Source organism: Dipodomys spectabilis, unplaced genomic scaffold (genome assembly GCF_019054845.1).
Source record: "Dipodomys spectabilis isolate Male_0828 unplaced genomic scaffold, ASM1905484v1 ptg000329l, whole genome shotgun sequence".
NCBI classification, from domain to species: Eukaryota; Metazoa; Chordata; class Mammalia; order Rodentia; family Heteromyidae; genus Dipodomys; species Dipodomys spectabilis.
Window position 1 is genome coordinate 4242810 of NW_024871006.1, and position 24983 is coordinate 4267792.

Sequence of the window (24983 nt, forward strand, 5' to 3'; positions counted from 1 at the left end):
TTTTGAACTGTGATCCTCAGATCTCAGCCTCCTGAGTAGCTAGGATTACAGGCGTGAGCCACCAGCGCCCGGCCATATAGTGTTTCTTAACATTAATACATGGAGTATCAACATCAAAAAGAGCAGATCTAGGGGCTGGGAAGGTGGCTCGGTGGTAGAGTCCTTGCTTTTGCATGCATGAGGCCCTGGGTTCGATTCCTCAGCACCACATAAGCAGAAAAAACCAGAAGTGGCGCTGTGGCTCAAGCAGTAGAGCATTCGCCTTGAGATGAAGAGCTGAGGGACAGTGCCCAGGCCCAGAGTTCAAGCCCCATGACCGGCAAAAAAAAAAGAAACAGAGCATATCTGAGCTGCACGAGGTGCCTCATGCCTGTCATCCTACCTACACAAGGGCTCAGGCCAGGAGGATCCAAGTTTGAGGCCAACTGAGACCCCCCCCCCTCCAATCTCAACCAACAAGCTGGTAGTGGGCATGGTAGTGTGCCTCTGTGGTCCTGGCTACATAGGAGGAATAAGAAAAAGAATCATAGACTGAGTGGGTCTAGGTATAAATGCAACACCTTCTTTGGAAAAGTAATTAAAACAAACAAAAAGGGCCGGTTCTATGCCAACAAGAGCAAGGTGCTGAATTCAAGATCTCAGTCCCACCAAAACCAACCCCTGCCTCATCCTTACACAAATATAAGCCCTGGCACCAAGGAAAAAAATTTTTTTGAGGTCTTGGGGCTTGAATTCTGGGCCTGGGTGCTGTCCCTGCTGAGCAATTTAGCTCAAGCTTAGCTCTCTACCACTTGAGCCATAGCACCACTTTAGTTTTCTGCGGACTAATTGGAGATAAGAGCCTCACAGACATTCCTGCCTGGGCTGGCTTTGAACCATGATCCTCAGATCTCAGCCTCCTGAATAGCTAGGATTACAGTTGCCACCAGCACCTGGCAGAATTTTTTTTTCCATTTTCCCAAGATTAAATGATTATTAAAAAAAGCGTGCCACACTGTATAGAAATCAACATTCTCTCCCATAATTCTGTGCATCTGGGACTATAGAAATGTCACTGTCTTTGCCCCACATCTTCAAACTAACATCCTCAGGTCATAACAATAAATCTTCCCACAGGGGACCTTCCGGAAAAACAAGCTATTTCCTTGGCTCGTATTTCCCTCTTTTTGCAGCATGTACCAGCAATCTATCCAAGAAGTATATAGGGGGAGTAAGGAGGGAATCCAGCAGCAAGCCCGCAGTTATTGACAGCCACAGTTAGATATAAGCACAAAGGGACAGGTCAACACACTGGCAAAGAATCCTGTGACAGCTTGGGAATAACCTTTCATTCACGGTAGAAACCCCACTGTCCAGTGCATAGGTGTTGACGAGGTAGGCCAGGGAGTTGCAGAGCCACAGAGAAATGATGTCACCTAGGAGGCGAAGAATGAGACCCACAAAAAATCCCAGGATGCCCTCTTCCCGATAGATGGTTAATATGGAGTCACAGAGTCCACAGTACTTCGATTCTCTGCCAATGAACTGTATCATAGATCTCAGAGTGATCACGTGGAAGGGATGTGTAATGAGGGTAGCAGCAGAACGAGCCATCATCCCTGGAGTTGTCTGTTTGAGAACTCGGTCAAAGGAACATGAGCCTTCTCTATGGAACCTTCCAATTCCTGAATCCTCAGGTTTGTCCAGGTCCTGAGAGTGCTGTGAAACTTGGCTATGGACCATAGTTCCAAGGACTTCTGAACACAGTCTTGGAGTTTAGCCTGTGAACAAGACACGCTTCCCATCGATGCTTGCAATGTGCTGAGCATAACAAAAGAGACCAGGAAGCTGACATACTTGCTGCCCAAAAATAGTCCGTCCCATTGTTGGAGGAAGAGGCTAATATCCCACCTGGATGAGACTTGCCCATGAACGGCTGGGACAGGATGGTAAGACCGGAGCCCGGGAGGGAGCACTTGACTGGCCGCGTCCGCCATGATGGCACCCACGGACGGACAGACCCAGAAGTTTTTGTGTGTGTGGCAGTTCTGGGGCTTGAATTCAGGGCCTGGTCACTATCCCTGAACCTGTCTGTGCTCAAGGCTAGCTAGCACTCTACCACTGGAGCCACTGCACCACTTCTGGCTTTTTCTGGGTATTTGGTACTGAGGAATCAAACCCAGGGCTTCATGCATGCTAGGCAAGCGCTCTACCACTAAGCTACATTCCTAGCCCCCAAGGAAATTTTATTCACAAAGCTACCACAGCCCAGCACTGGTGGCTCACACCTGTAATCCTAGCTATTTAGCTTCTGAGATCAGACGAAATCGGGCACGTTCAGGGTGGTATGGCTGTAGACAATCCTAGCTATTTAGGAGGTTGAGATCTGAGGATCACAGTTCAAAGCAAGCCCAGGCAGGAAAGTCTGTGAGACTCTTATCTCCAATTAGCCAGCAGAAAACTGAAGTGCTGTGGCTCAAGTGGTAGAGTGCTAACCTTGAGCTGAAGAGCTCAGGGACAGTGCCCAGGCCCAGAGTTCAGGCCCCACAACAGAAAAAAATAAAAATAAAACTACCACTACCACCCTTGCTAGCCATACTTTGCTGATCCAATTTTCTAAAAAACGTACCTTGATTGCAGAATTTTTTGGCCTCCCTTGAATTTTGGGTCCCAAGCAAGCAGTTTAATCTACAAAGTATCAGGTGGATTGAAGAAGTAAGGGTCAAGTGTGTCAAATGTCTAGATTTCAATCATGTTCTGAAGAACAACCAATCAATCAGCTAGTCACCAGAGGGAAAAAAAAATCAACCAATCAGCAAAATCCCAAGTCATTCCATAAAAGCCTGTGTCTAACCCTTATTGGCTCAGTAGTGTTATTTCCTTGTTGCTCCTGTGCCTGCTGCTTCCCTTGGCAGTATAGTAGTGTGTGTGTGTGCGTGTGTGTGTGTGTGCGCGCGTGTGCGTGTGTGTGTGTGTGCGTGTGCGTGTGCGCGCGTGCGCACTCTGATACTGAGGTTTGAACTCAAGGCCCTGAGCTCTCACTTGACTTGGAAATATAAAAATCTCTTGGCGCCGGGTGCTGGTGGCTCACACCTGTAATCCTAGCTACTCAGGAGGCTGAGATCTGAGGATCGCGGTTCAAAGTCAGCCTGGGCAAGAAAGACCGTGAGACTCCTATCTCCAATAAACCACCAGAAAACCGGAAGTGGCGCTGTAGCTCAAGTGGTAGAGCGCTCGCCTTGAGCTGAAGAGCTGAGGGACAGCGCCCAGGCCCAGAGTTCAAGCCCTACGACTGACAAAAAAAAAAAAAAAAATCTCTTGGCTATGTCTTCTGGGGCTGGCCTTGAACCAAGATCCTCCCATCTCAGCCTCCTGTGTAGTGCCAGCACCAATAAGCTTTTGTTTTCCTTTCTTGCTCCTCCCCCAGCTCCTGACAGTCACTTCACCTATTTGTAGGGGGGTCACAGGGATTTAGTGGCTGGGTGAGGGGAAGGGACCAGGAACCGCGAGTATCCTGCGATTCTCAGAAGTCACTGTCCGAATGCCCGGCACACCTCTGTTAGTGGGAAGGAAATGCAAATACCACTAAACGAAGATGTCAAATCACATTAGTTTGGCTGCTCCCCTTGGCCAAAACAAATAAAAAAGCAGCAGAAGCCTATGGGCACAGGTAAAACGACTTCTGATTTCTTGCCAGTATTCCTGGAAGCTGCGGTGTCTACAGAGCTACCAACTTCCTGCCTGGCGGAGGACAGGTCGGTGATTCTCACACACTAAACCACAGGGCTGGAGACAATCCTGATTAGATTTCTAACCCTTTTGTGCTAGAGGTCTACACTTGCCCCTAGGTGGCTCAGGCTTAGCCGGAGAGGAGGCTGGGAGGAGCAAGCTACACCCAATCCCTGCCTTGGAACAGCTTAGGGGGTGAGGACAGACCCAATTTCAGTCATGTGGTGTCTACACTGAACTCCAAATTGAGGTACAGGAGCCTTTCATGTCTGAGACCTGCAGGATGCACCAAATGGATGGGAGGGGAGATGATGATCACATACACAGACTCCAAAACCACCTGGGTGCAAGGCACCCTCCAGGGGACAGAGTCAAGACAGTGCTGTGAGCAGGGAGACTTGGCGAGACAAAGACCCTGCCCAGCCAGGGGAGCCAAGGACAGCAAGCAGCGGAGAATGATGGAGGGCTGGCCCCAGGCTTGGAGGGCTCTGCTGTTCCTCCATGGGTTCATCTTCATTTGTAAGTCCTGGATTGGTTTTCTTGAGTTTCATTCTGTTCTGGGTCAAAGGGAATAAACCCAGGGCCTCCCCTATGGCAGGCAAGTGCTGAAGCACCAAGCCACAGCCCCAGACTTTTGGTTTGTATGTCATCTCTGAGGCGGCCTTGCTGACTTTCCTGGAGCTGGATTCCAGAGCTCTGGTCCCTTCCTGGTGCAGATGTGGAAAGTGGCTGCTCATGGGGTGGTGAGTCTGGATATTTAGGCAGAGAAGCCAGGGGTGTGAGGCCTTGGGTGTTGCCAGGGTAACCAGGGAGAGGAAGAAGGAGGCTGGATCAAGTCTCAGGAGGAAGAATGGAGAAGCTGGCCTGGGAGCAGGTGCAGGAGGGGGCGGGGCTTGCACATAAGGCGCCGAGGGACCCAGCAGTGCAGCAGCATCAGAGCCCAGCCAGCGCCCCGGGTCCAGCACTGCCTGTGCCAAGGTCAGCACAGGGGTCATAGCTAGAGGCTAAGAGTTGGGGGAAAGGGCAGAGGGACAGGGAGCCCTACCTGGAGCTTTCAGGTAATCATCCCAACTTCGAAGTTCCACCCCACTGTTGTTATCCGGGGTCATGGGATGTGGCAGAGAATTTCTGTAGAAGTTATGGGAGTGTGATGGGAGAAAAACAACACGCAGAGGACGGATGCCTCAACTTAGAAGTCTAGAAAGGCCAGGTGCTGGTGGCTCACGCCTGTAATCCTAGCTATTCAGGAGGCTGAGATCTGAGGATGGCGGTTTAAAACCAACCCAGGCAGGAAAGTCCCTGTAAGACTCTTATCTCCAATGAACCACCAGAAAACTGAAGTGGTGCTGTGGCTCAAGTGGTAGAGCACTCACGTTGAGCTGAAGAACTGAGGGACAGCACCCAGGCCCAGAGTTCAAGCCGCACAACACACACACACACACACACACACACACACACACACACACACACACACACACACACACACACACACACACACACACACACAGAGTCTAGGAAGCCTTCCTGGAAGAAGCCTCAAAGTTGACATTAAAAAAACAAGTAAAAGGGGCTGGGAAGGTGGCTCAGTGGTAGAGCGCTTGCCTTGCATGCCTGAGGCCTTGGGTTCGATTCCTCAGCACCACATAAGCAAAAAGAAAAAAGCCGGAAGTCACGCTGTGGCTCAAGTGGTAGAGCGCTAACCTTGAGCTGAAGAGCTGAGGGACAGCGCCCAGGCCCAGAATTCAGGCCCCACCACCAACCGGACCCAAAAAAAAAAAAAAAAAAAAAAAAAAAAACCAAGTAAAAGACCATTCATTCATATGCAATCATGCAAAATCTCAAGGGACTAAACAGACCGAGGTAGGGGGTCTTGTTACTGTTGTCATGGTAGCTATGCTATTAATTGCCAGTTACTTGGTATTTTTTGTGGTTATTTTGGTTTGGATTGTTTATTGAAGACAAGGCTGGCCTCAAATATAAGATCTTGCTTCAGCCTTTTGAGTGTTGGGATTACAAGAATACACCAGCATGCTTGGCTTATTATTTACTATCATGTTTGAAGTGGTTTTTTTTTTTTGCTTGCTTGTTTGAAACAGTCTCACCATGTAGCCCAAGGTGACCTCCAGTTACGGTCCTCCTGCCTTAGCTTCCTGAGTTCTGGGATTCTGAGTGTGAACTACTCTACCTGGCTGGTTACTTCCTGTTAATTCCCCAAGTTTGATGATTTTGAGCGGGTGCTTCCCTTTTGTATTTGGCACATGTCATCCTCATCTCTGGGTACTTAGAAACTACTTTTGCTAAAAAGCACTGAGTCCTTACTTGGGGTCCATGAATTAGCTAAAAGCCAGAGAAACACTTGGGCCTTCCTGACTCTTTTGTTTGTCTCCTTGGCTCTGGAATTGCCTTGAGTTCCAGAAAAGACAAGAATGAGCCTGGTGCTGATGGCTCATACCTATAATCCTAGCTACTCAGGAGGCTGAGATCTGAGGATCATGGTTCAAGGCTAGCTGGGGCAGGAAAGTCCGTGAGACTCTTATATCCAATAAACCACCTGAAAACCAGAAGTGGTGCTGTGGCTCAAGTGGTAGAGCGTGAGTCTTGAGCTGAAGAGCTGAGGGACAGCACCCAGGCCCAGAGTTCAAGCCCCACTACCAACCAACCAAAAAAAAAAAAAAAAAAGACAAGAATGATGGATAACATCCTTAAGACAAGGGACCAAAATAGTAGAGCCTCAGGACAAAAGATAAAACCCACCCACCCACTCTCCCACCCCCAAAAAAATATAACAGAATACTCCATACATCCCCTTTATAATAACAATGTTTTGTTTTTTTTTAACACCTTCGAGGATGAGGCTGGACCCGGGATCCAGAGGTTCAGAGGGTGGACCCCAGGGATGGCGGGACACACCCCTCTAGTGAGGACAGACCCACACTTCTCTGGAAGAACTGAGATAATGATCAGGCAGGCCTCGCTTTGCCTGGGACTGCTTCATTATGCAACCCGCCCCGCCCTGCCTGAATTTGTCTCCTATTTAAACCTAACTGCCCCCCACCCCATACCTGGAAGGTGGCCTGCAAGGCTCAATTTGCCTTTCCTTACCTGCAGTAGAGAGTCTTCTTCCTCTGCCCTCCACCACTGTAAGTCTGTCTCTCCCTCCCTCTCCCTCTCCCCTGCACTTCAGATAGAGGAGAGTGACTGGACCTGACAGCTGGAATCCCCAGAGCTGGGCCTTTGGTTTAGGACTGCCCATTACCAGCCTTTCTAACTGTGGATCCTTCCTTCTCAGCCCTCACTCACGACAGCCACAGGCCCCACCAAAACTGAGCCGATTGCTTAGCTTTGCATCATAGAGGAGGCCCGGGGAAGGCTGGGAGGACTCTGGCTCTGGGCTTTGTAGTGACCATGGGCCTCCAGCTCAGTGGGGGCCTTAGCCCTAGAAAGGGTCCTGCAATCCAGGATTGGGGGCAGAGAACATTATCAACTTCATCTTGATGAAAGACAGGTCGAAGTTGGAAGTGTGGCTTCCCAGAGAACAGTGAGATCCTCAGAAAATTCCTTGTTTCATTATGATGTGTGTGAGGGGCGGGGAGGGGAGGAGACCGTCCTGAGGCTTGAACTCAGGACCTGGACACTGTCTCTGAGTTTCTTTGGCTCAAGGCTTGCACTCTACCACCTGAGCCATGGCTCCATTTCTGGCTTTTTTTTAGTGGTGATAAGAGTCTCACAGACTTTTCTGCCCTGGCTGGCTTTGAAACGAGATCCTCACATCTCAGCCTCCTGAGTAGCTAGGATGACCAGCGTGAGCCATGGGCGCCAGGCCCAGCTGCCCCGCTTGAAAGGCTGGGCCCCAGGGCTGCTAGACTCAGGTTTTGAAGGGAGTGGAGCCTTCTTCTCTCCGTGGGATGGGAAGGCAAGCCAGTGAGTGGCCTTCCCTAGGACCCCAGGCATAGCCAAGGCATTTCGCCCCCTGAGATCGCTGCTAGTGTGCTTGTGCATCCTGTTATGCATCCCCCACCCCAGTCCTCCCAGAAGTTCTGGCCATCCCAGAATGACCGGGGACCCTCACACCCCAGGAGGGGGCCCTCTAGAGCAACTCCCCCTTTCCAAGGCCTTGGGGGTGGGGAAGCTGACACCACCAAGCTCTAGCCTAAAGCAAGGCCGGCTCTTCCTGGCATTCCCAGAGGAGATCACCCCAGGGAAGAATGCTAACTAAGGTGGAGTAGAACCAGATGCCCACAGGGGCTGACCAGGATAGGGCCAGAGTGAGAGGAGGCCATATATTCCATTGCTTATCCTACCCCTACCAGGTTGTTGTCACCAGGGTGGGGCAGGGGTGTGTGGTGGGGAGGCTCATGCAGGGCCAGTTAAGGGCAGGAGAAGTGGGTGACTCATCCCAGATCTCCAGCCTTGGGGACGCCTCCCTCCCTCCCACTTCCCTCCCAGGCTCAGGGAGTTGTCAGCTTGTAGGCTCAAGTTCAGGCTGACCCTCACTGCTCCGCCAGGTGGGAGCCCTGGGCTCCTGATCTATATGGAATTGGGGGGAGGATCCCCAGAACCCTTACAATACTTCCCAGGCTCGTAGTTCCTTACTGTCTGCCCTTGGGACTCTCCCAAGAGAGCAGGAAGAGGAAGAGGAGGCTGCACCTCTACTCTAGACTCTAGGTTTCCCCCAAAGCCCAGCTTGAGAGCAGTCTCGCCCTTGTGATGACAGTAATCAGATCCAAAGAAGTAGGGACAGGGCTATGTTATGCCATGATTCCTGCCTTAGGGCTCCTCCATCTGATAAAGTCCTTGATTGGGCCAGGTGTTGGTGATCTAGCTACTCGTGAGGCTGAGATCTGAGGATCATAGTTTGAAGCCAGCCTGGGGAAGGAAAGCTGTGGGACTGTTATCTCCAATTAACCACCAAAAAGCTAGATGTAGAAGTGGGGCTCAAGAGGAAGAGCATCAGCGTTGAGTGAAAAAGCTAAGGTAGGGGCCGGGAAGGTGGCTTAGTGGTAGAGTGCTTGCCCTGGGTTTGATTCCTCAGTACCACATACTCAGAAAAAGCCGGAAGTGGTGCTGTGGCGCAAGTGATAGAGTGCTAGCAAAAGAAGCTCAGGAACAGTGCCCAGGCCCTGAGTTTAAGCCCTAGCACTAGAAAATAATAATAATAAGGTACAATGCCTAGACTCTGAGCTCAAGCCCTAACACACACACACACACACACACACACACACACACACACACACACACACACACACTGACAAGGGACTATATGATGAGGGAAGGACTAGAAACATCACTGAAACTTTGTCCTTCTAATAAATACTGCAGCTTCATATTGCTGGGCTGGGAAACTGATTTCACATGTCGGGGGGTGGGGGGAGTTGTAGATCTGAGGTGAGCAGGTCTCACAACCTCAGCCCCCCACCAACACCACGCACACACAGAAGATGGGGGTGTGGGGAGGGCGCCTCATCTTGTCTCCTCCTCCTCCCAGATGCTCACCAGGCATTCATACCATGCATTATAGTTCCTGGCCTAAAGGGAAGAAGACCATTTCCCTGTTGGGGCAGGGCAGAGATCATTCTCCAAGCCTCTCACTTCTCTGAATTTTCTGGAATAGGTGAGTTACATTATGATCTTTTGGACTCAACCAGAGGCTGGGTTGGGGGTGTAAACACATCCCTGCTCTCCTGCTGCAGGCAGAAGTGGGTAGGAAGGGTGAGGGTGAGGGTAAACAAAGGAAGGATTCTCTCCAATGCGGTGTGAAAGCCACCATGAGGAGATTAATAATAATGATGATGATGATAATATAGCCCAGTCTGGAGTGGGGGTTGGGACAGGTTTCCTAGGAGTGCTGCAAGAGCTAAATTGTGAAGGACCAATGTCACTTCTCTGGCTATGAATTACAGAATTGCAGCAAGTAAACTGAGAAAGAGGAGCCAACTGGTTGTGGGAGGGACAGGAAGACACCATCAATATAAATGTGGGGGGGGGGGTGGATGCGCTAGCTCTGGAAATGTAGGAGGGGCAGTTTCGCAGGAAGAGTGGAGTCACTGGGGATGCGGGGTGGCAGTGCGCTCCCTGGGGAGGGCTGGGCATGTCCTGAGACCTTCCGAGCAAGGCTCCCGGTGTGTGAAGACAGCAGAGGTCACGGGGTTTCCTGACTCATTTGTCCTGGAGGTCCTTGGCTTCCTGGTCCCAGGCAGGAGACCTGGGAAGTGTAGAACCAGCCTCACCTGTTGAAAGCTTCAGGGAAGGTTAGGCACAGAGTAAAGGTCACAGGAAGCAAGGCAAAAAGCCCCTGAAAAACGGCTGCAGCCAGGGACTAGTGGTTCACGCCTATGGTCCTAGCTACTCAGAAAGCCTAAGATCTGAGGATCACGCTGCAAAACTAGCCAGGGTAAGAAAGTCAGTGAGAGGACTGGGAAGGTGGCTCAGTGGTAGAGAGCTTGCCTTGCATGCATGAGACCCTGGGTTCGATTTCTCAGCACCACATAAGCAGAAAAAGCTGGGAGTGGTGCTGTGGCTCAAGTGGTAAAGTGCTAGCCTTGAGCTGAAGAGCTGAGGCCCAAAGTTCAGGCCCCATGACTGACAAAATAAAGTCAGTGAGATTCTCATCTCTAATTAACCACCAAAAAACTGTAAGTGGTACTGTGGCTCAAAGTGCTAGAGCACTAGCCTTGAGCAAAAGACCTGAAGGACAGCCCAGCGCCAGTGGCTCACATCTGTAATCCTAGCTACTCAGGAGGCTGAGATCTAAGGATCCCAGTTCAAAGCCAGCCCGGGCAGGAAAGTCTGTGAGACTCTTATCTCCAATAAACCACTCAGAAAACTGGAAGTGGTGCTGTGGCTCAAGTGGTAGAGCGCTAGCCTTGAGCTAAAGAGCTGCGGGACAGTGCCCAGGCCAAGTTCAACCCCCACCACTAACCTTCCCCCCCCCAAAAAAAAAATCATGCCTGTAATCTTAGTTGTAGTTCAGTGCCATCCTAGGCAAAAAAATCCATAAAACTCTTATCTCCAATGAGCCACCAAGAAACCAAAGGAGAGGTATGGCTCAAATGGTAAAGCCTTGAGCATAAAAGCCAAGTGGAAGTGCAAAGCCCTGAGTTCAAGCCCTAGTACTGGTACAATAATTGAATGAATGAATGGATGAATGAATGAATGAATGAGACTTCTTCCCCATGGGGCAGGATGAGGAAGAACAAGTAGGAATCAGGGCAGGTCAGTGGAGAGAAGGAGCTGGGAAGGACAGGAGGAAACTGGACAGGCTGGTGGGCCCTGGGAAAGCAGCCAATGTGAATGCCGGGGAGCAGGAGAGGCTGAGGAGGACAGACAGACCAACAGACCAGAGAAGGACGTGGGAACTTGACACTGGAGCTCAGGGAGGGAGAGTCCAGCAGCAACCATGGTTTTTCCATGTGCTGCAAGAACAGAACTCCTGGAAGAAGCAGAGCCAGTTTTACATCTCCATGTTTAAATGTCCATGCAGGACAGCCTGTCTTTCCACAGTGTTGGTGTATATGGAAAATGAGTAGATTCACAAAACATACAGTGGTTTCATCGGCTTTGCTTCCCTGAGTTCTCCTGACTTCACTTGAAGTCTTGACCACAGCAATCACAAGTTGTTGATTCCATGCTAATCTGTGTGTGTGTGTGTGTGTGCGTGCTCACACGCACTGCTTCTAGGACTTGAACTCGGGGCCTGCATGCTGTCCTTTCACTTTTTCACTCAAATCACAGCTCCACTTCCAGCTTTTTGATGGTTAATTAGAGATAAGAGCCACACAGACTTTCCTGCCCAAGCTGGTCTTGAACCAATATCCTCAGGTCTCAGGTCTCTTGAGTAGCTAGGATTCTAAGTGTAGTAGAGTGCCGATCTTGAGGGCAAAAGCTAAATGACAGCATCCAAGCCCTGAGTTCAGTATTGGCACATGTACACACACACACACACACACACACGTGCACACACACACACTCACACAGAGAAGGAAGTTCATGCCTGGCAATCTCTAGGGCAGAGGTGTATACTTTGTCATGAACAAAGTGACAGTGGGGGTTCAATACTACACTCTGTCCTGTCTCTCCTCAGATGTGTCTTTAGTGAGGGAGTTGTGTCATCCATGGGTCTCTGTCCAATGAGCTCCCAGGTGTTTTGTGTTTGGCTTTTTTTTTTATTAGTGTGAATAAGTCACTTATCAGCCAGTACAGGACAGTTAGTTGAAGGTAAAAGTTACCAGTCATTCTACCTCATCATTGTTACCTAACGTAAAGTGACTCAGGAAAAACAGATTCTCTGTACAAGATGGACTGGACTAATCTGGGGCAGGGTAGAATATGCCCTATAGGTTGTTCTTTTTAAACTCTGGGATCAGCAGGGCACAGTAGTGCACACCTGAAGTTCTAGCTGAGGTGGAGGATTGCTTGAGCCTGTGAGTTCTAGACTAACCTGAGAAACATAGCTAGAACCTACATTAAGAAACAGAAAGAGGGCTGGGAATGTGGCTTAGTGGTAGAATGATTTGATTCCTCAGTACCACATAAACAGAAAAAGCTAGAAATGGCCCTATGCCTCAAGTGGTAGAGTGCTAGCCTTGAACAAATGAACCTCAGGGACAGTGCCTAGGCCCTGAGTTCAAGCTCCAGAAAGAAAGAAAGAGAGAGAAAGAGAAACAAAGAAAGAGAGAAAGAGAAAGAAAGAAAAAGAAAGAGAGAGAGAAAGGAAAGAGAGGGAGAAAGAAAGAAAGAAAAAGAAAGAGAGAGAGAAAGGAAAGAGAGGGAGAAAGAAGACAGAAAGAAAGAAAGGAAAGAGAGGGAGAGAGGGAGGGAGGAAAGGAAGGAAGGGAGAAAGGGAAGGAAGAAAGGGAAGAAAAAAGGGAGAAGGGAAGAAGGGAGAGAAGAGAAGGGAAGGGAAGGGAAGCAGGTAGGCTGGTGTGGTGGCTCACACCTGTCATCCTAGTTACTCAGGAGGCTGAGATCTGGAGAAGGCTGTTTAAGGCAAAAAAATGTTTGTGAGACTATTTCCAATTAATGGGAGGTGTGGCTCAAGTGGTAGAATACTAGCTATGAACAAGACAAGAAATCTGAGAGGGACAGAGAAAATGTGTATAAAAGGCCCTGAGTTCAAGCTCCAGTGCCACAAGAAAGGAAAAGAGGCTAGGAAGGTGGCTCAGTAGTAGAGTGCTTGCCTTGCACGCGTGAGGCCCTGGGTTCGATTCCTCAGCACCACATAAGCAGAAAAAGCCAGAAGTGGCACTGTGGCTCAAGTGGTAGAGCGTTAGTCTTGAGCTGAAGAGCTAAGGGATAGCGCCCAGGCCCAGAATTCAGGCCCCACGACCGACCAAAAAAAATCAATAATTATTGCTTGGACGCCCGTGGCGCACACCTGTAATGCTAGCTACTCAGGAGGCTGAGATCAGAGGATCAGGGTTCAAAGCCAGCCCAGGCAGGAACACCTGTGAGACTCTTATCTCCAATAAACCACCAGAAAACCAGAAGTGGCGCTGTGGCCAAGCGGTAGAGCGTTAGCCTTGAGCTGAAGAGTTGAGGGACAGCGCCCAGGCCCAGAGTTCAAGCCCCACAATGGACAAAAAAGAAAAAAGAAAGAAAAAGAGGGAAGGAGGGCTGGGAAGGTGGCTCAGTGGTAGAGCGCTTGCCTTGCATGCTCGAGGCCCTGGGTTCGATTCCTCAGCACCACATAAGCAAAAAGCCGGAAGTGGCGCTGTGGCTCAAGTGGTAGAGCGCTAGCCTTGAGCTGGAGAGCTGAGGGACAGCGCCCAGGCCCAGAGTTCAGGCCCCACGACCGGACCGAAAAAAAAAAAAAAAGAGGGAAGGAGCAGGGAATGTGAAAGTGGGTCCATATATATAAGGTGAGAGTGTGTAACTATTTGTGTGTGTAGCTGCATGGCTCTGTGTGTGTGTGTGTGTGTGTGTGTGCGTACAGGCCTGCGCAGTGTGTGGCTGTGTGTATGTGCCTGTGCATATCACAGAGTTGTCCATGGGTCTGTGCATCTCTGCATCTTCCTGGGAACTTGTGCACCTGCTCCGGTGCTTGGCATCTCTGCCTGGTGGTTCTGTGGTTGGGAGGGGCCTGGCGAGGCCTCGGCAGGTGGCAGGTCAATATCCGCCTATGGAATTCGACTTTGAACTCCCTGAGTGAGAGGAAGGTTATGATAGACTCCAGAGGGCTTCTAGATGAACCCTGGTGGCTTATCTCTGAAGGCTGCAGGTCACGGGCCCTTGTTAAGCTGTTGTGTGTTTGTTCTTTGGCTGTACTCAGCAACGCTGATTGTGGACTTAGGCTGTTGGCGCGGCATGGAGGAAAGAAAGTCTCTTGGTATGCAGGAAGCCTGGCTGGCAAGGTGTAGGACTGTATCCATGGATACCCTTGGGGCCAATGGGGCCTCAGCAGCCCCCCCCCAAGGGAGGTGTACAGGTAGTGGAGTGGTCCTACCTGCCCAGTGCCAGGTGATGTAGCCACCGGAAGGAGCTCCTCCTACCTGCCTGGCGCCATTGGTCACTGCCTGCCCCACCCCTGCTGCCCTTCCTGTCCCCTCCTCCCAGGCTGACTCTGAGAAGTGGGTGAAAGGAGATGCCAGGCTGATGCGTGGGTCTCTGGCCACTTCCCAGGGGGCGGTGCCCTCGGTGCTAGCAGGTGCTGGGGTATGAGGAGGAGACAGTGTCAGTCACCCAGGCAGGAGAGGTGGCAGGGGAGCTTGGCAGCCCGCCAAGCCCAAGCTCCGTTCTCTTCCCTTCCCAGGCAGTGGCAGCAGAGGATGCCCCAGGCCCTGGAACGTGCAGATGGCAGATGGGCCTGGGTGGTACTGCTGGCTTCCCTGGTGACCCAGGCCCTCACCCTGGCTTTCCCTATGTGCATCGGCGTGTTCTTCACTGAGCTGCAGCATGACTTCCAGGCCAGCAACAGCGAGACCTCCTGGCTCCCCTCCATTATGGGGTCCATGCTCCACGCTGGGGGTGAGCAGTGTGGGAAGGGGGTGAGGGCTGGGGGGGGGGGAAGAGGCCACAATGTGCCAGCCTCCTGGTGCTCTCTCTGTCTCTCTGTCTCTGTCTCTGTCTATCTGTTGTCTCTCTCTCTCTCACTGTCTGCCATCCCAGGCTTTGCCTCTTGGACATACTCCTGAGATATACTGGATCTCAGCAAGGCCACCCACCGCCCCACCCCTCACCCCCACTGGCAGGGAAAAGAGGCTGTCCTGGGATGAGGACAGGGCAGAGGTACTGAGGTGGGTGGAAAGCCAGGCAAATTCCTAGAGAGTCCTTTCAGTGGGATGGAGGATCCATCCCAGTGCCAAACAGGAAAAAGCTGGGACTTGGGCCAGCAGATCCAGGACCTGCTGCTTTCCAACTGGGCCATCTCCCAATGTCCTTTCTTCCCCCGCAGGCTGGAGGTAACGCCCTGCGTCCCACCCTGCTTCTGTGGGATGTGAACTGGGAAATACACAAGCTATGAATGATGAGTATCTTTTTTGGGGGGTCGGTCGTGGGGCTTGAATCCTGGGCCTGGGCGCTGTCTCTGATCTCTTCAGCTCACGATGAGCACTCTACCACTGGAGCTCCAGTGCCACTATCTGGTGTTCTGGTGGTTCACTGGAGATAAGAGTCTCACAGACTTTTCTGCCCGGGGCTGGCTTTGAATGGCGATCCTCAGATCTCAGCCTCCTGAGTAGCTAGGATTATAGTCGTAACCCACCGGTGCCTGACTGAAGAGAATCTTAAAGACCCTTATCGGGGCTTAAGTATGGGAACAGGGCCTCAGGAAGAAGAGGGACAAGGCCTGCACCCCACCTTTCCCGGGGGTTTCTTACAGAGGGGAGCCTACTGAGGCTAGAGCCTGGGAAGAGGCAGCCTCCATCTTCCCATTCTCCTTGCTCTCACCTCTGGCCCCAGAGGCCTGTGACCAGGTTGGCATGTGACCAGGAATGTGACTGTCTCCCCTTTTCCTCCCTGCCCCCCCACATTGCTGGGGGCAGGTTAGGAGCTGCCCTGAGAGTTCTGCATGGGAACCCTAGTTCCCGGGAGCTCTCTGGGGAGATGGCAGAGACAGTGACTTCAGGGGAGGCTCTTGGTCAACAGCAGCTAAACGAACCCAACTTCAGGGCTTGCCCACCTCCAAACCCCAGCTCCCTAGTTCTCTGCCTGGCCACTCCCTCCACCTGGCACCAGCACCCTGATGATTATTCTAGGGTGTTCTTTCTAGGTATTTGGAGGAAGGAGACCAGGAGAGATTGACCTGTCAGGATGATCCTTGATCAGCCTGGGCAAAATGTGAGGGGTAAAGCCAGGTCTGGCCCTGAACACGTGACCTCTTGGCCTGCGGGGCTGGACTAAGCAATGGGAATCTCTGACCGTTGTTTCTCATGCAGCCAAAGGGACCTGGGGCAGGGGCTAGGGACCTGGGGCATCAGTCGGGGACCCGCTGCTCCCCCCCCAGAGCAGGCGCCCTGTCTCTGTTGGTGTGAGAGTCCTCTCTGTCGGGTTTTCTGTCCCTTTCTCAGACACCCGCCTTTTCGTCCATGCTCATTCAGCATACCATTGAAACTTTCAGTCCTTTCCCCAGGCTCCCCTCCCCACCCCCCCACCTCCCCACCCCCCACCCCCCCACCCCCGCCACACACACACATCTTAGAGATGAAGAAAGCAATCCCAAATTGCAAGGCTTGCCCGTGGCTGAGGAGAGGTTCCTGGCAGGAGCCATGCCCCTGGCAGAAGGAACAGCCACCTCCAGGGCCCCACCCCATGCCAACGACTCAGGGATTTGCCCCAAGGTCACCTTTCCTGAGTTAGGCAAGACTCAGCACCAGTGGTCAGAGCCTCTCTACAGCCCTGTCTATCCCTCGGCTCCTGCTTGGTCGTCTTTGAGGATGGGCTGCTCACTCCCTCTGTTGCCCTCAAACTGACACTGGCTCACACAACACACCCTCTTTCTACCACCGGCACGCATGCGCACACCTGCACAAGCACAGGCCCGCGTTGTCTGGCCCTCCAGTTGCACTCCGGGAGAGTTACTCGGGGAAACTCGTGTGTGCTGGGGGCTCTCTGCAAGGTGTCTTGGAGCTGACAACCAGACTGGCTAGTTTTCTACCTGTCAGGCTAGAAAGCAAGCAGTCAGGGTTAGAAGCAGGTCCCTCTCCACATAGAGACAAATGTCTGGAGTGGGGGACTTGAAGAAGAGGTGGAATTTTGAGGGTTTTTGTTTTTCTGTTGTTTTGTGGGGTTTTTGTTTTTGTTTTTCCAGTCATGGAGCTTGAACTCAGATCCTAGGTGCTGTCCCTGAGCTCTTTCGTTGTAGACTAGTGCTCTACAACTTGGGGCCACAGTTCCACTTCCGATTTTCTGGAGGTTAATTGGGGAGTCTCGCCGACTTTCCTGCCTGGGCTAGCTTTGAACCGCGATCCTCAGATCTCAGCCCCCTGAGTAGCTAGAATTACAGGCGTGAGCCACTGGTGCCCGGCTCCTCCTCCTCCTCCTCCTCCTCCTCCTCCCCCTCCTCCTCCTCTTCCTCCTCCTCCCCCTCCTCCTCCTCTTCCTCCTCCTCCTCCTCCTCCTCCTCCTCCTCCTCCTCACTTTAACTCAGGGTCTGGCACTGTCCCTGAGCTTGCTCTACCATTTGAGCCACAGATCCACTTCAGCTTTGTTTTTTTTTTTGTCAGTCGTGGGGCCTGAACTCTGAACCTGGGTGCTGTCCCTCAGCGCTCTACCACTTGAGCCACAGCAGCCACTTCCAGCTTTTTCTGAGGAATCGAACCCAGGGCCTCATGAATGCAAGGCAAGCGCTCTACCACTGAGCCACCTTCCCAGACCTCCCCGCACCGTTTTTTGTTTTTTGGTGTTTTTTTGTTTTGTTTTGTTTTTGGTGGTTAGCTGGAGATAAGACTCACAGACTTTCCTGCCCAGTCTGGCTTGGAGTGTTGATCCTCATATCTCAACCTCCTAAGTACCTACGTAAGATTGCAGGCATGAGCCTTTGCTGCTGGCTGAACTGCTGTTGAACTACACTCCTAGTCCTAGATGTGGATTTTGGTGGTAGCCGGAAGTGATGGGAGAGGAGAAGGTACCCGGCCTGATTCTCTCCAGAAGCCAGAGTAAGCAAGTACAAGGTGGCTCAGGAGCCACCTAAATGTGCAAGGCTGGCAGGCAGAGAGAGGGGAGTGGTGCGTGCTACACAGGACTTCGGTCAGCACAGAAGAGGGCAGAAGTATTCTCTATGGCTGAGATGCCTGAGAGGCGCACTATGAGACAGACCCCAACTGAAGGGTATGCACAAAAGTCAGGAACCAGCCGTGTGCAGTGCCGGGCCTTGGTGTGCCCATGGGGTTCCTTGTCAGGTTCAACATCACCTAGACTGACTCCCCCTTACTCTGAAGAAACTGAGGCAGAGAGAACCCTTAAGTCTTAGACCACAACTATGACAGGATGGAATCAGTCTGGCAGGATCCAGGGCTTGTGTCCTTGAAGCCACCTATTAGTTCCTGCTGGGACCCCTCTCCCCAGTCCCTCACTGGGTGTCGCCTGCTGACCCTTGGCTCTCCACAGGACCCCTGTGCAGCATCCTGGTGGGGCGCTTCGGCTGCCGAGTGACTATGATGTTAGGGGGTATGCTGTCCAGCCTGGGCATGGTGGCCAGCTCCTTCTCCAGGACCCTCGTCCAGCTCTTCCTCACAGCGGGATTGATCACAGGTGACTGTCAGTCCATCGAAAATGGTGGCAGGAGTGGACAGGGCCAGCAAGCCTGCTCACCTCCCAGAACTGCTTACAGTCCAGCCAGAGAGACGGATAATTGTCAGATAAATAGCAATGCTTAAGCCGGGGGGGGGGGGGGGGGGCTGTCTCAGGAGGCTGAGATCTGAGGATCGTGGTTCAAACCCAGAGCAGGCAAAAAAGTCCATGAAACTCTTGTCTCCAATAAATTACTCAGAAAAGGCCAGAAATGGTACTGTGGGCTTAAGGAATATGCTCCCCTTTTAGCTTGGGCAGAGTGCCGGGGCCTTGAGTTCAAGCCCCAGAACTGGCCCCCAAAAAAGCTTAAATACTTCCCATCCCGACAGTTCGTGAGAAGACCAGGCAGTAGGGGAGATGGGCAGGCATAAAACGAGACAAGAAATAGACTAGCGGGGACACCTAGGAAACACAGCAGAGGTGGAGAAGTTTGAGAAAGGGACAGTTGAGTAGTGTATTAGTCAGCTTTCATTTAGTGCAGTGAATTCCTGAGGTAATCCACTTACAAAGAAAGAAAGCTCATAGTTGGCAAGGTTCAGGCCATGATTCATTGTTCCTGGTAGCTTAGGGCTGTGGGGTGAGGAGCACTTTGTGCTTGGAGCAGAGTAGAGCAAAACTACTCATCTGAAGGTCAGAAGAGGTTGGAGTCCTATTTCCCGAGGGAGGGCACCTCCTTCAGTGACCTAAAGAGCTCCCGCTAGGCCCCGCCCCTCCAGGTTTCCATTACCTCCCAGCTAGGGACCTTGCTTTTCCCACAAAGTAACAGTAGGTCAGAGAGGTATGAATAGGAGATTGGGTGCAGGCTGGATGAAAGGCTTCCTAATGAGCCAGGCACGGGTGTCTCGCACCTGTAATCCCAGCTACTCAGGAGGCTGAGATCTGAAGCTCATGGCTTGAAGGCAACCCAGGGCAGGAAAGTCTGTGAGGCTCTTACCTCCAATTAACCATAAAAAGCTGAAAGTATGGCTGTGGCTCAAGAGATAGCATGCTGGCCTTGAACCAAGAAGCTCAGCAAGAGTTCAAGGCCTCAGTACTGGCACCAAAATGGAGGAAGAAAAGGAGGAGACAGCACTAAGACACTAAGGAGTAAACCACTGGCAGGATGGGGCAGACCTCACCTATGAAGAGACTCCCCTATGGGGAAGATGGAAGGCCCCATCTGGGCTTCGAAGGGAGAAGCCTTGAGCTAGAGCAGACAGTTCAGGGGTCAGGAGATGGAGGTGGGGGCAAAATCTGGAGGAGAAACTGTCCTGCTGTCACAGAGGGAATGAGGGAGTTCAAGCCCCACAACTGAAAAAAAACAGTGATCTGGGGTTGTACCAAGGGAAAGTGGGTGCCCCTGGCAAGGCTTGCCGGGCAGATCTGAGGGGTAAGATGCTTAGCGGGAGGTGGACGTAAAAATACTCTGGCCTAGGCTGGGAAGGTGGCTCAGTGGTAGAGCGCTTGCCTTGCATGCATGAGGCCCTGGGTTCGATCCCTCAGCACCACATAAGCAAAAAGAAAAGAGCCGGCAGTGGCACTGTGGCTCAAGTGGTAGAGCGCTAGCCTTGAGCTGAAGAGCTGAGGGACAGCGCCCAGGCCCAGAGTTCAGGTCCCACGACCGGACCCCCCCAAAAAACAAAACAAAACAAAACAAAAAAACAGAGGCAGCCGTGGAACCTGACCCTCAGACTCCCTGCCCACCCCCCCAATCTGAGTGTGGGTAAAAGGTCCCAGAATGCCCCTGCCCTGATTTCCACTGTCACCCTACAGGCCTGGGCATGAGCTTCAGCTTCCAGGGCTGTGTCACCGCACTGGGCTTGTACTTCGTCCGCCGGCGGCCACTGGCCAACGCGCTGGCCTCCATAGGCATCTCCATAGGAGTCACCCTGTGGCCACTGCTAGCCCGCTACCTCTTGGAGGAGCTGGGATGGAGGGGTGCCTTCCTGGTCTTCGGCGGGGCCTTCCTCCACTGCTGCATCTGCGGCGCCATCATGAGGCCCGTGGCCACCAGTGAAGCCCCTGAGACCAGAGACCATCTCCCCCCACTCCCCAAGACGCCATCCCATGGTTGCCTGGCAACCTGCGGCTCCACCCTCCGGTACCACCTGGCCTGTGACATCCTGCGGCACAACCTGGGCTACTGCGTGTACACCGTGGGTGTGACGGTGATGGTCCTGGGTTACTCGCTGCCACACATCTTCCTGGTGCCATATGCCATGCGGTACGGCATGGAGGAGTATTGGGCTGCGCTGCTCATGTCCATCGTGGGCTTCTGCAACATCTTCCTGCGGCCCATCGCTGGGCTGTTGGTAGGTCGGAAGTGCTTTGCTGACTACCGGAAGTACTTATTCAGCCTGGCGATCCTGCTCAATGGGCTCACCAACCTGATATGTCCAGTGTCTGCTGAATTCTGGGTGCTTGTGGGCTACTGCCTGGTGTACAGCGTGTCTATGTGCGGGATAGGAATCCTTCTCTTCCAAGTCCTCATGGACATCGTCCCGATGGACCGGTTCCCCAGCGCCCTGGGCCTCGTCAGTGTCCTCTGCAGCCTCACATCCCTCATCTCCCCTCCGCTGGCTGGTGAGATCCTGGGTGGGCCAGGGTGGGGTTTGTGGGGGCCAGAATCAGAGGTTGGGTCAACAAGAAATCTAATCTGGCCAGGCACTGGTGGCTCACACCTAGAATCCTAGCTACTCAGGAGGCTGAGTTCTGAGGATCACAGTTTAAAGCCAGCCGGTGAAGGAGCTTCAGTGTGACTCTGATCTTCCAATAAACCACTCAGAAAAAGCTGAAAGTGGGGTTCTGGCTCAAGTGGTAGAGTGCTAGCCTTGAGCACAAAGAGGCTCAGGAATAGCACCCAGGCCCTGAGTTCAAGCCCCAGGACTGGGAAAGAGAGGAAGAGGGGCTGGGAAGGTGGCTCAGTGGTAGAGTGCTTGCCTTGCATGCATGAGGCCCACATAAGCAGAAAAAGCCAGAAGTGGCACTGTGGCTCAAGTGGTAGAGTGCTAGCCTTGAGCTGAAGAGGGACAGCGCCCAGGCCCAGATTTCGGGCCCCATGCCCGACAAGAAGAAAGAAAAAAGAAAGAAAGAAAGAAAGAAAGAAAGAAAGAAAGGAAGGAAGGAAGGAAGGAGGGAGGGAGGGAGGGAGGGAGGGAGAGAGGGAGGGAGGGAAGGAAGGAAGGAAGGAAAGAAAGGAAAGAAAGGAAGGAAGGAAGGAAGGAAGGAAGGAAGAAGCCAGGCGCCAGTGGCTCACGCCTGTAATCCTAGCTACTCAGGAGCTGAGATCTGGGATCTTGGTTCAAAGCCAGCCTGGGCAGGAAAGTCTGTGAGACTCTTATCTCCAATAAACCATTAGAAAACCGGAAGTGGCACTGTGGCTCAAGCAGTAGAGCATTTGCCTTGAGCTGAAGAGCGCAGGGACAGTGCCCAAGCCCAGAGTTCAAGCCCCACCACTGACAAAAAAAAAAAAAGAAAGAAAGGAAGAAAGGAAGAAAGGGAGGGAGGGAGGGAAGAAAAAATATGAGGTTTGTGTATTTGTTCTCCTACTTCCTACCTGGAAGGCCCAGGGAAATAATTTCCTTCTTTGAGCCACAATGACAGCTGCAAAATGCCAAACAGAACAGGTGCCTTAACCCTTTATCACCCAGGACAGTCACTGGATATGCCTGGCCAAAATGATGCTTTTGGGGGCTTACCTTGTAGCGAAGAAGTGGGGAATGGAGCCACGGTGGTGATCTACAGTGAGAAACACAAAATTTATAAGATGAGGTCCACAGAGGAGGCTGCCTGGCAGATGAATGACTTAGTGGAGTTACTGGAAGAGTGACATGATGGAAAGTTAAGCGGGGTGCTTTGTCTCACACCTGTAATCCTAGCTACTTAGGAAGCTGAGGTCTGAGGACTGAGGTTCAAAGCCAGCTGAGCAGAAAATTTAGCGTGACTCTGATCTCCAGTTAACACCAAAAAGCCAGAAGTGAAGGTGGTATGGCTCAAATGGTAGAGTGCTAGTCTTGAGCCAAATTTTTTTTTAAAAAAGAAGAATTGAAGGCCCTGAGTTCAAGTCCCAGTGACAGCAACCCACCTCACCATTCTTTTGTTGTTGGTGGTGGTGATTGTGGGGCTTGAACTCAGGGCCTGGGCGCTGTCCCTGAGCTTTTTCACTCAAGACGAGCACTCTACCACTTTGAGCCACGATGCCAACTCTGATTTTCTGATGGTTTATTAGAGAAAAGAGTCTCACAGACTTTCCTGCTGGGACTGGCTTTGAACTGTGATCCTCAGATCTCAGCCTCCTGAGTAGCTAGGATTACAGACGTGAGCCACTAACACCCAGCTTCCAATACTTTTTTAATGAAAATAAAATAAAATCTCTGCTCTCTGGAGCAGACATCCTTGGGAGCATCCTGGGATGCACCAGGCAATGGCCTGCTGTATTCTCTGTTCCCAGGGCTCGTTCTGGACAGCACTGACAACTTCAGCTATGTCTTCTACATGTCAAGCTTTTTTCTCATCACCTCTGCCTTCTTCATGGGTGGCAGCTTCTATTCCCTACAAAAGAGGGAGAGAAAAGGCCAGCAAGACAAGGCAAAGGGAGACACCTCAGAGACTGTTCCAGTGCCAGGTCTTATCCTGGAAGACAGACCCAAGAGGGAGCTGTGTACGGAGAGCATGTACGTGACCAGCGTGTGAGCCTGAGGCCAGCCTAAGACCTTCCAAGCAGTATCCTGGAGTGACCCTTCCTGGCTTCCTTCCACTGAGTCCTGCTGGGGGCAGCCAAGGCCAGCTCAGCCTGGCTGGCTCCACACTGCTGCTACTACAACACAGCACGTTGGATCTTCACGTCCAACTTGCATGCCTCCAACATCAGCTCTCCTTTGACCTTCTCTGGTCCGCTTCCAAAGTGACTGGTCATGACCCTGGAGGCAGCAAGTCTGCCTCCACACAAGTGATCGGACCTCACGTTGACTGGACGGAGGGCCAGGCTGAGGAGGTGGCCTGGATACAGAATGAGGACAGATGAAAGGGGGTGTGGAGTTCCCCCACCCTGACACATGAGCAGACTACGGGGAAGGGAGCCCCTGCTGCTGTCCTGGAGCAGGCCTCTAGCTTTGGTCTCTGAGTTGGGGAGTCGGAGGGGTTCCCTGACACTCAGCAGGGTCTCCCCCAGTCTCCCCTTGTATCCAGTATAGGGTTGGGGGAAGTAGACATTCAAATGACCGGCAGAGGGAAAGGCTTGCTTAGGTAGCTGAAAGACTGTCATGAAGCCGGGCACCATGGCTCACGCCTGTAATCCTAGCTACTCAGGAGGCTGAGATCTGGGATCTTGGTTCAAAGCCAGCCTGGGCAGGAAAGTCTCCAAGACTCTTATCTCAAATAAACCACCAGAAAACCAGAAGTGGCACTGTGGCTCAAGTGGTAGAGCACTAGCCTTGAACTGAAGAGCTGAGGGACAGCACTTAGGCCCAGAGTTCAAGCCCCAAGACCACCACCAACAACAAAAAGCCAGAAGTAGAGCTGTGGCTCAAGTAGAATACAAGGCCCTGGGTTCAGGCCCCAATACCTATACACACAGGCGTGCACACACACATACACACACCACACATACACACACACACACAAAGACTGTTGCATAAGCAACAGAAGCCTTCCCAGATCCTGGCCTGGCCTCCTGAGACCCCTCTTCCTTGCTGTTACCATGTAATTGCTGAGGACTGGGAATGGAGTTTGGTGGGAGAGGCTTGCCTGCCATGTACAAGGCTTTAGGTTCGATCCTCAGTACGCCCCTCCAAAATAAAATTTTATAATAAAACAAGTCAAATCAAAAAAGGAAAGAGTAAAGCCAGGTGCTGGTGGTTCACGCCCGTAATCTTAGCTACTTAGGAAGCAGAGACCTGAGGATCATGGTTCAAGGCCAGCCCAGGCAGAAAAGTCCATGAGACTCTTTTTTTTTTTTTTTTGGGTCCGGTCGTAGGGCCTGAACTCTGGGCCTGGGCGCTGTCCCTCAGCTCTTCAGCTCAAGGCTAGCGCTCTACCACTTGAGCCACAGTGCCTCTTCCAGCTTTTTTCTTTTTGCTTATGTGGTGCTGAGGAATCGAACCCAGGGCCTCATGCATGCAAGGCAAGCGCTCTACCACTGAGCCACCTTCCCAGCCCTCCATGAGACTCTTATCTCCAATGAGCTACCAGAAAGCCAGAAGTGGTGCTGTGGCTCAAAGTGAGAGTATTAGCCTTGAGCAAAAGAGCTCAGGGACAACACCAGGTCCTGAGTTCAAATACCATGATTGACCGAAAAAAGAAAAAAAGGGAAAGTGACTGTCAACTGAGAACAGTAGCTGGCTGAGCCCCTGCTTGTCCTCTGCCCTTTTGGGGCCTGGGCTTGTGTTCTGGAGATCAGAGCTATTGACATACCTTGCAGGGGCCTCTCCCTGAGGACACTCAGGGCTGGCTGGCAACAGTCCAGACTTGTCTCAGCAGGGTATCCCAGGGACTAGAAAATGGCTTGTTTGAATTATACACACAAACCTTCCCTGCAGCAGGTCATAAACTGGACACATCAAGCAGGGAAAACA

The 24983-nt window shown here is 52.0% G+C and overlaps 1 protein-coding gene and 1 pseudogene across 2 annotated transcripts; one reads left to right on the forward strand and one right to left on the reverse strand.

Moving 5' to 3' along the window:
• Positions 1–1073: 1073 nt before the first annotated feature.
• On the reverse strand, positions 1074–1976 carry LOC122094954 (annotated as a pseudogene).
• Positions 1977–14283: 12307 nt separating this feature from the next.
• On the forward strand, positions 14284–23743 carry Slc16a5 (solute carrier family 16 member 5). Of its 2 annotated transcripts, XM_042665438.1 has the most exons (5): positions 14284–14358; positions 14456–14670; positions 18250–18393; positions 20185–20994; positions 22862–23743. In XM_042665438.1, exons 2-5 carry the CDS (start codon positions 14472–14474, stop codon positions 23101–23103), a joined length of 1395 nt encoding a protein of 464 aa, XP_042521372.1. In that variant the 5' UTR covers positions 14284–14358; positions 14456–14471; the 3' UTR covers positions 23104–23743. The 2 variants fall into 2 exon arrangements, with proteins under 2 accessions (XP_042521372.1, XP_042521371.1); XM_042665437.1 differs by lacking the exon at positions 14284–14358 and having other exon boundaries at positions 14371–14670.
• The last annotated feature ends 1240 nt before the right edge of the window (positions 23744–24983 follow it).

Coding starts and splice junctions, on each gene's coding strand:
- Slc16a5 (XM_042665438.1), top strand. CDS start 14,472: ATGCCCCAGGCCCTGGAACGTGCAGATGGCAGATGGGCCTGGGTGGTA. Junction 14,671..18,249: donor GTCCATGCTCCACGCTGGGG/GTGAGCAGTGTG, acceptor GGCTCTCCACAG/GACCCCTGTGCAGCATCCTG. Junction 20,995..22,861: donor CATCTCCCCTCCGCTGGCTG/GTGAGATCCTGG, acceptor CTCTGTTCCCAG/GGCTCGTTCTGGACAGCACT.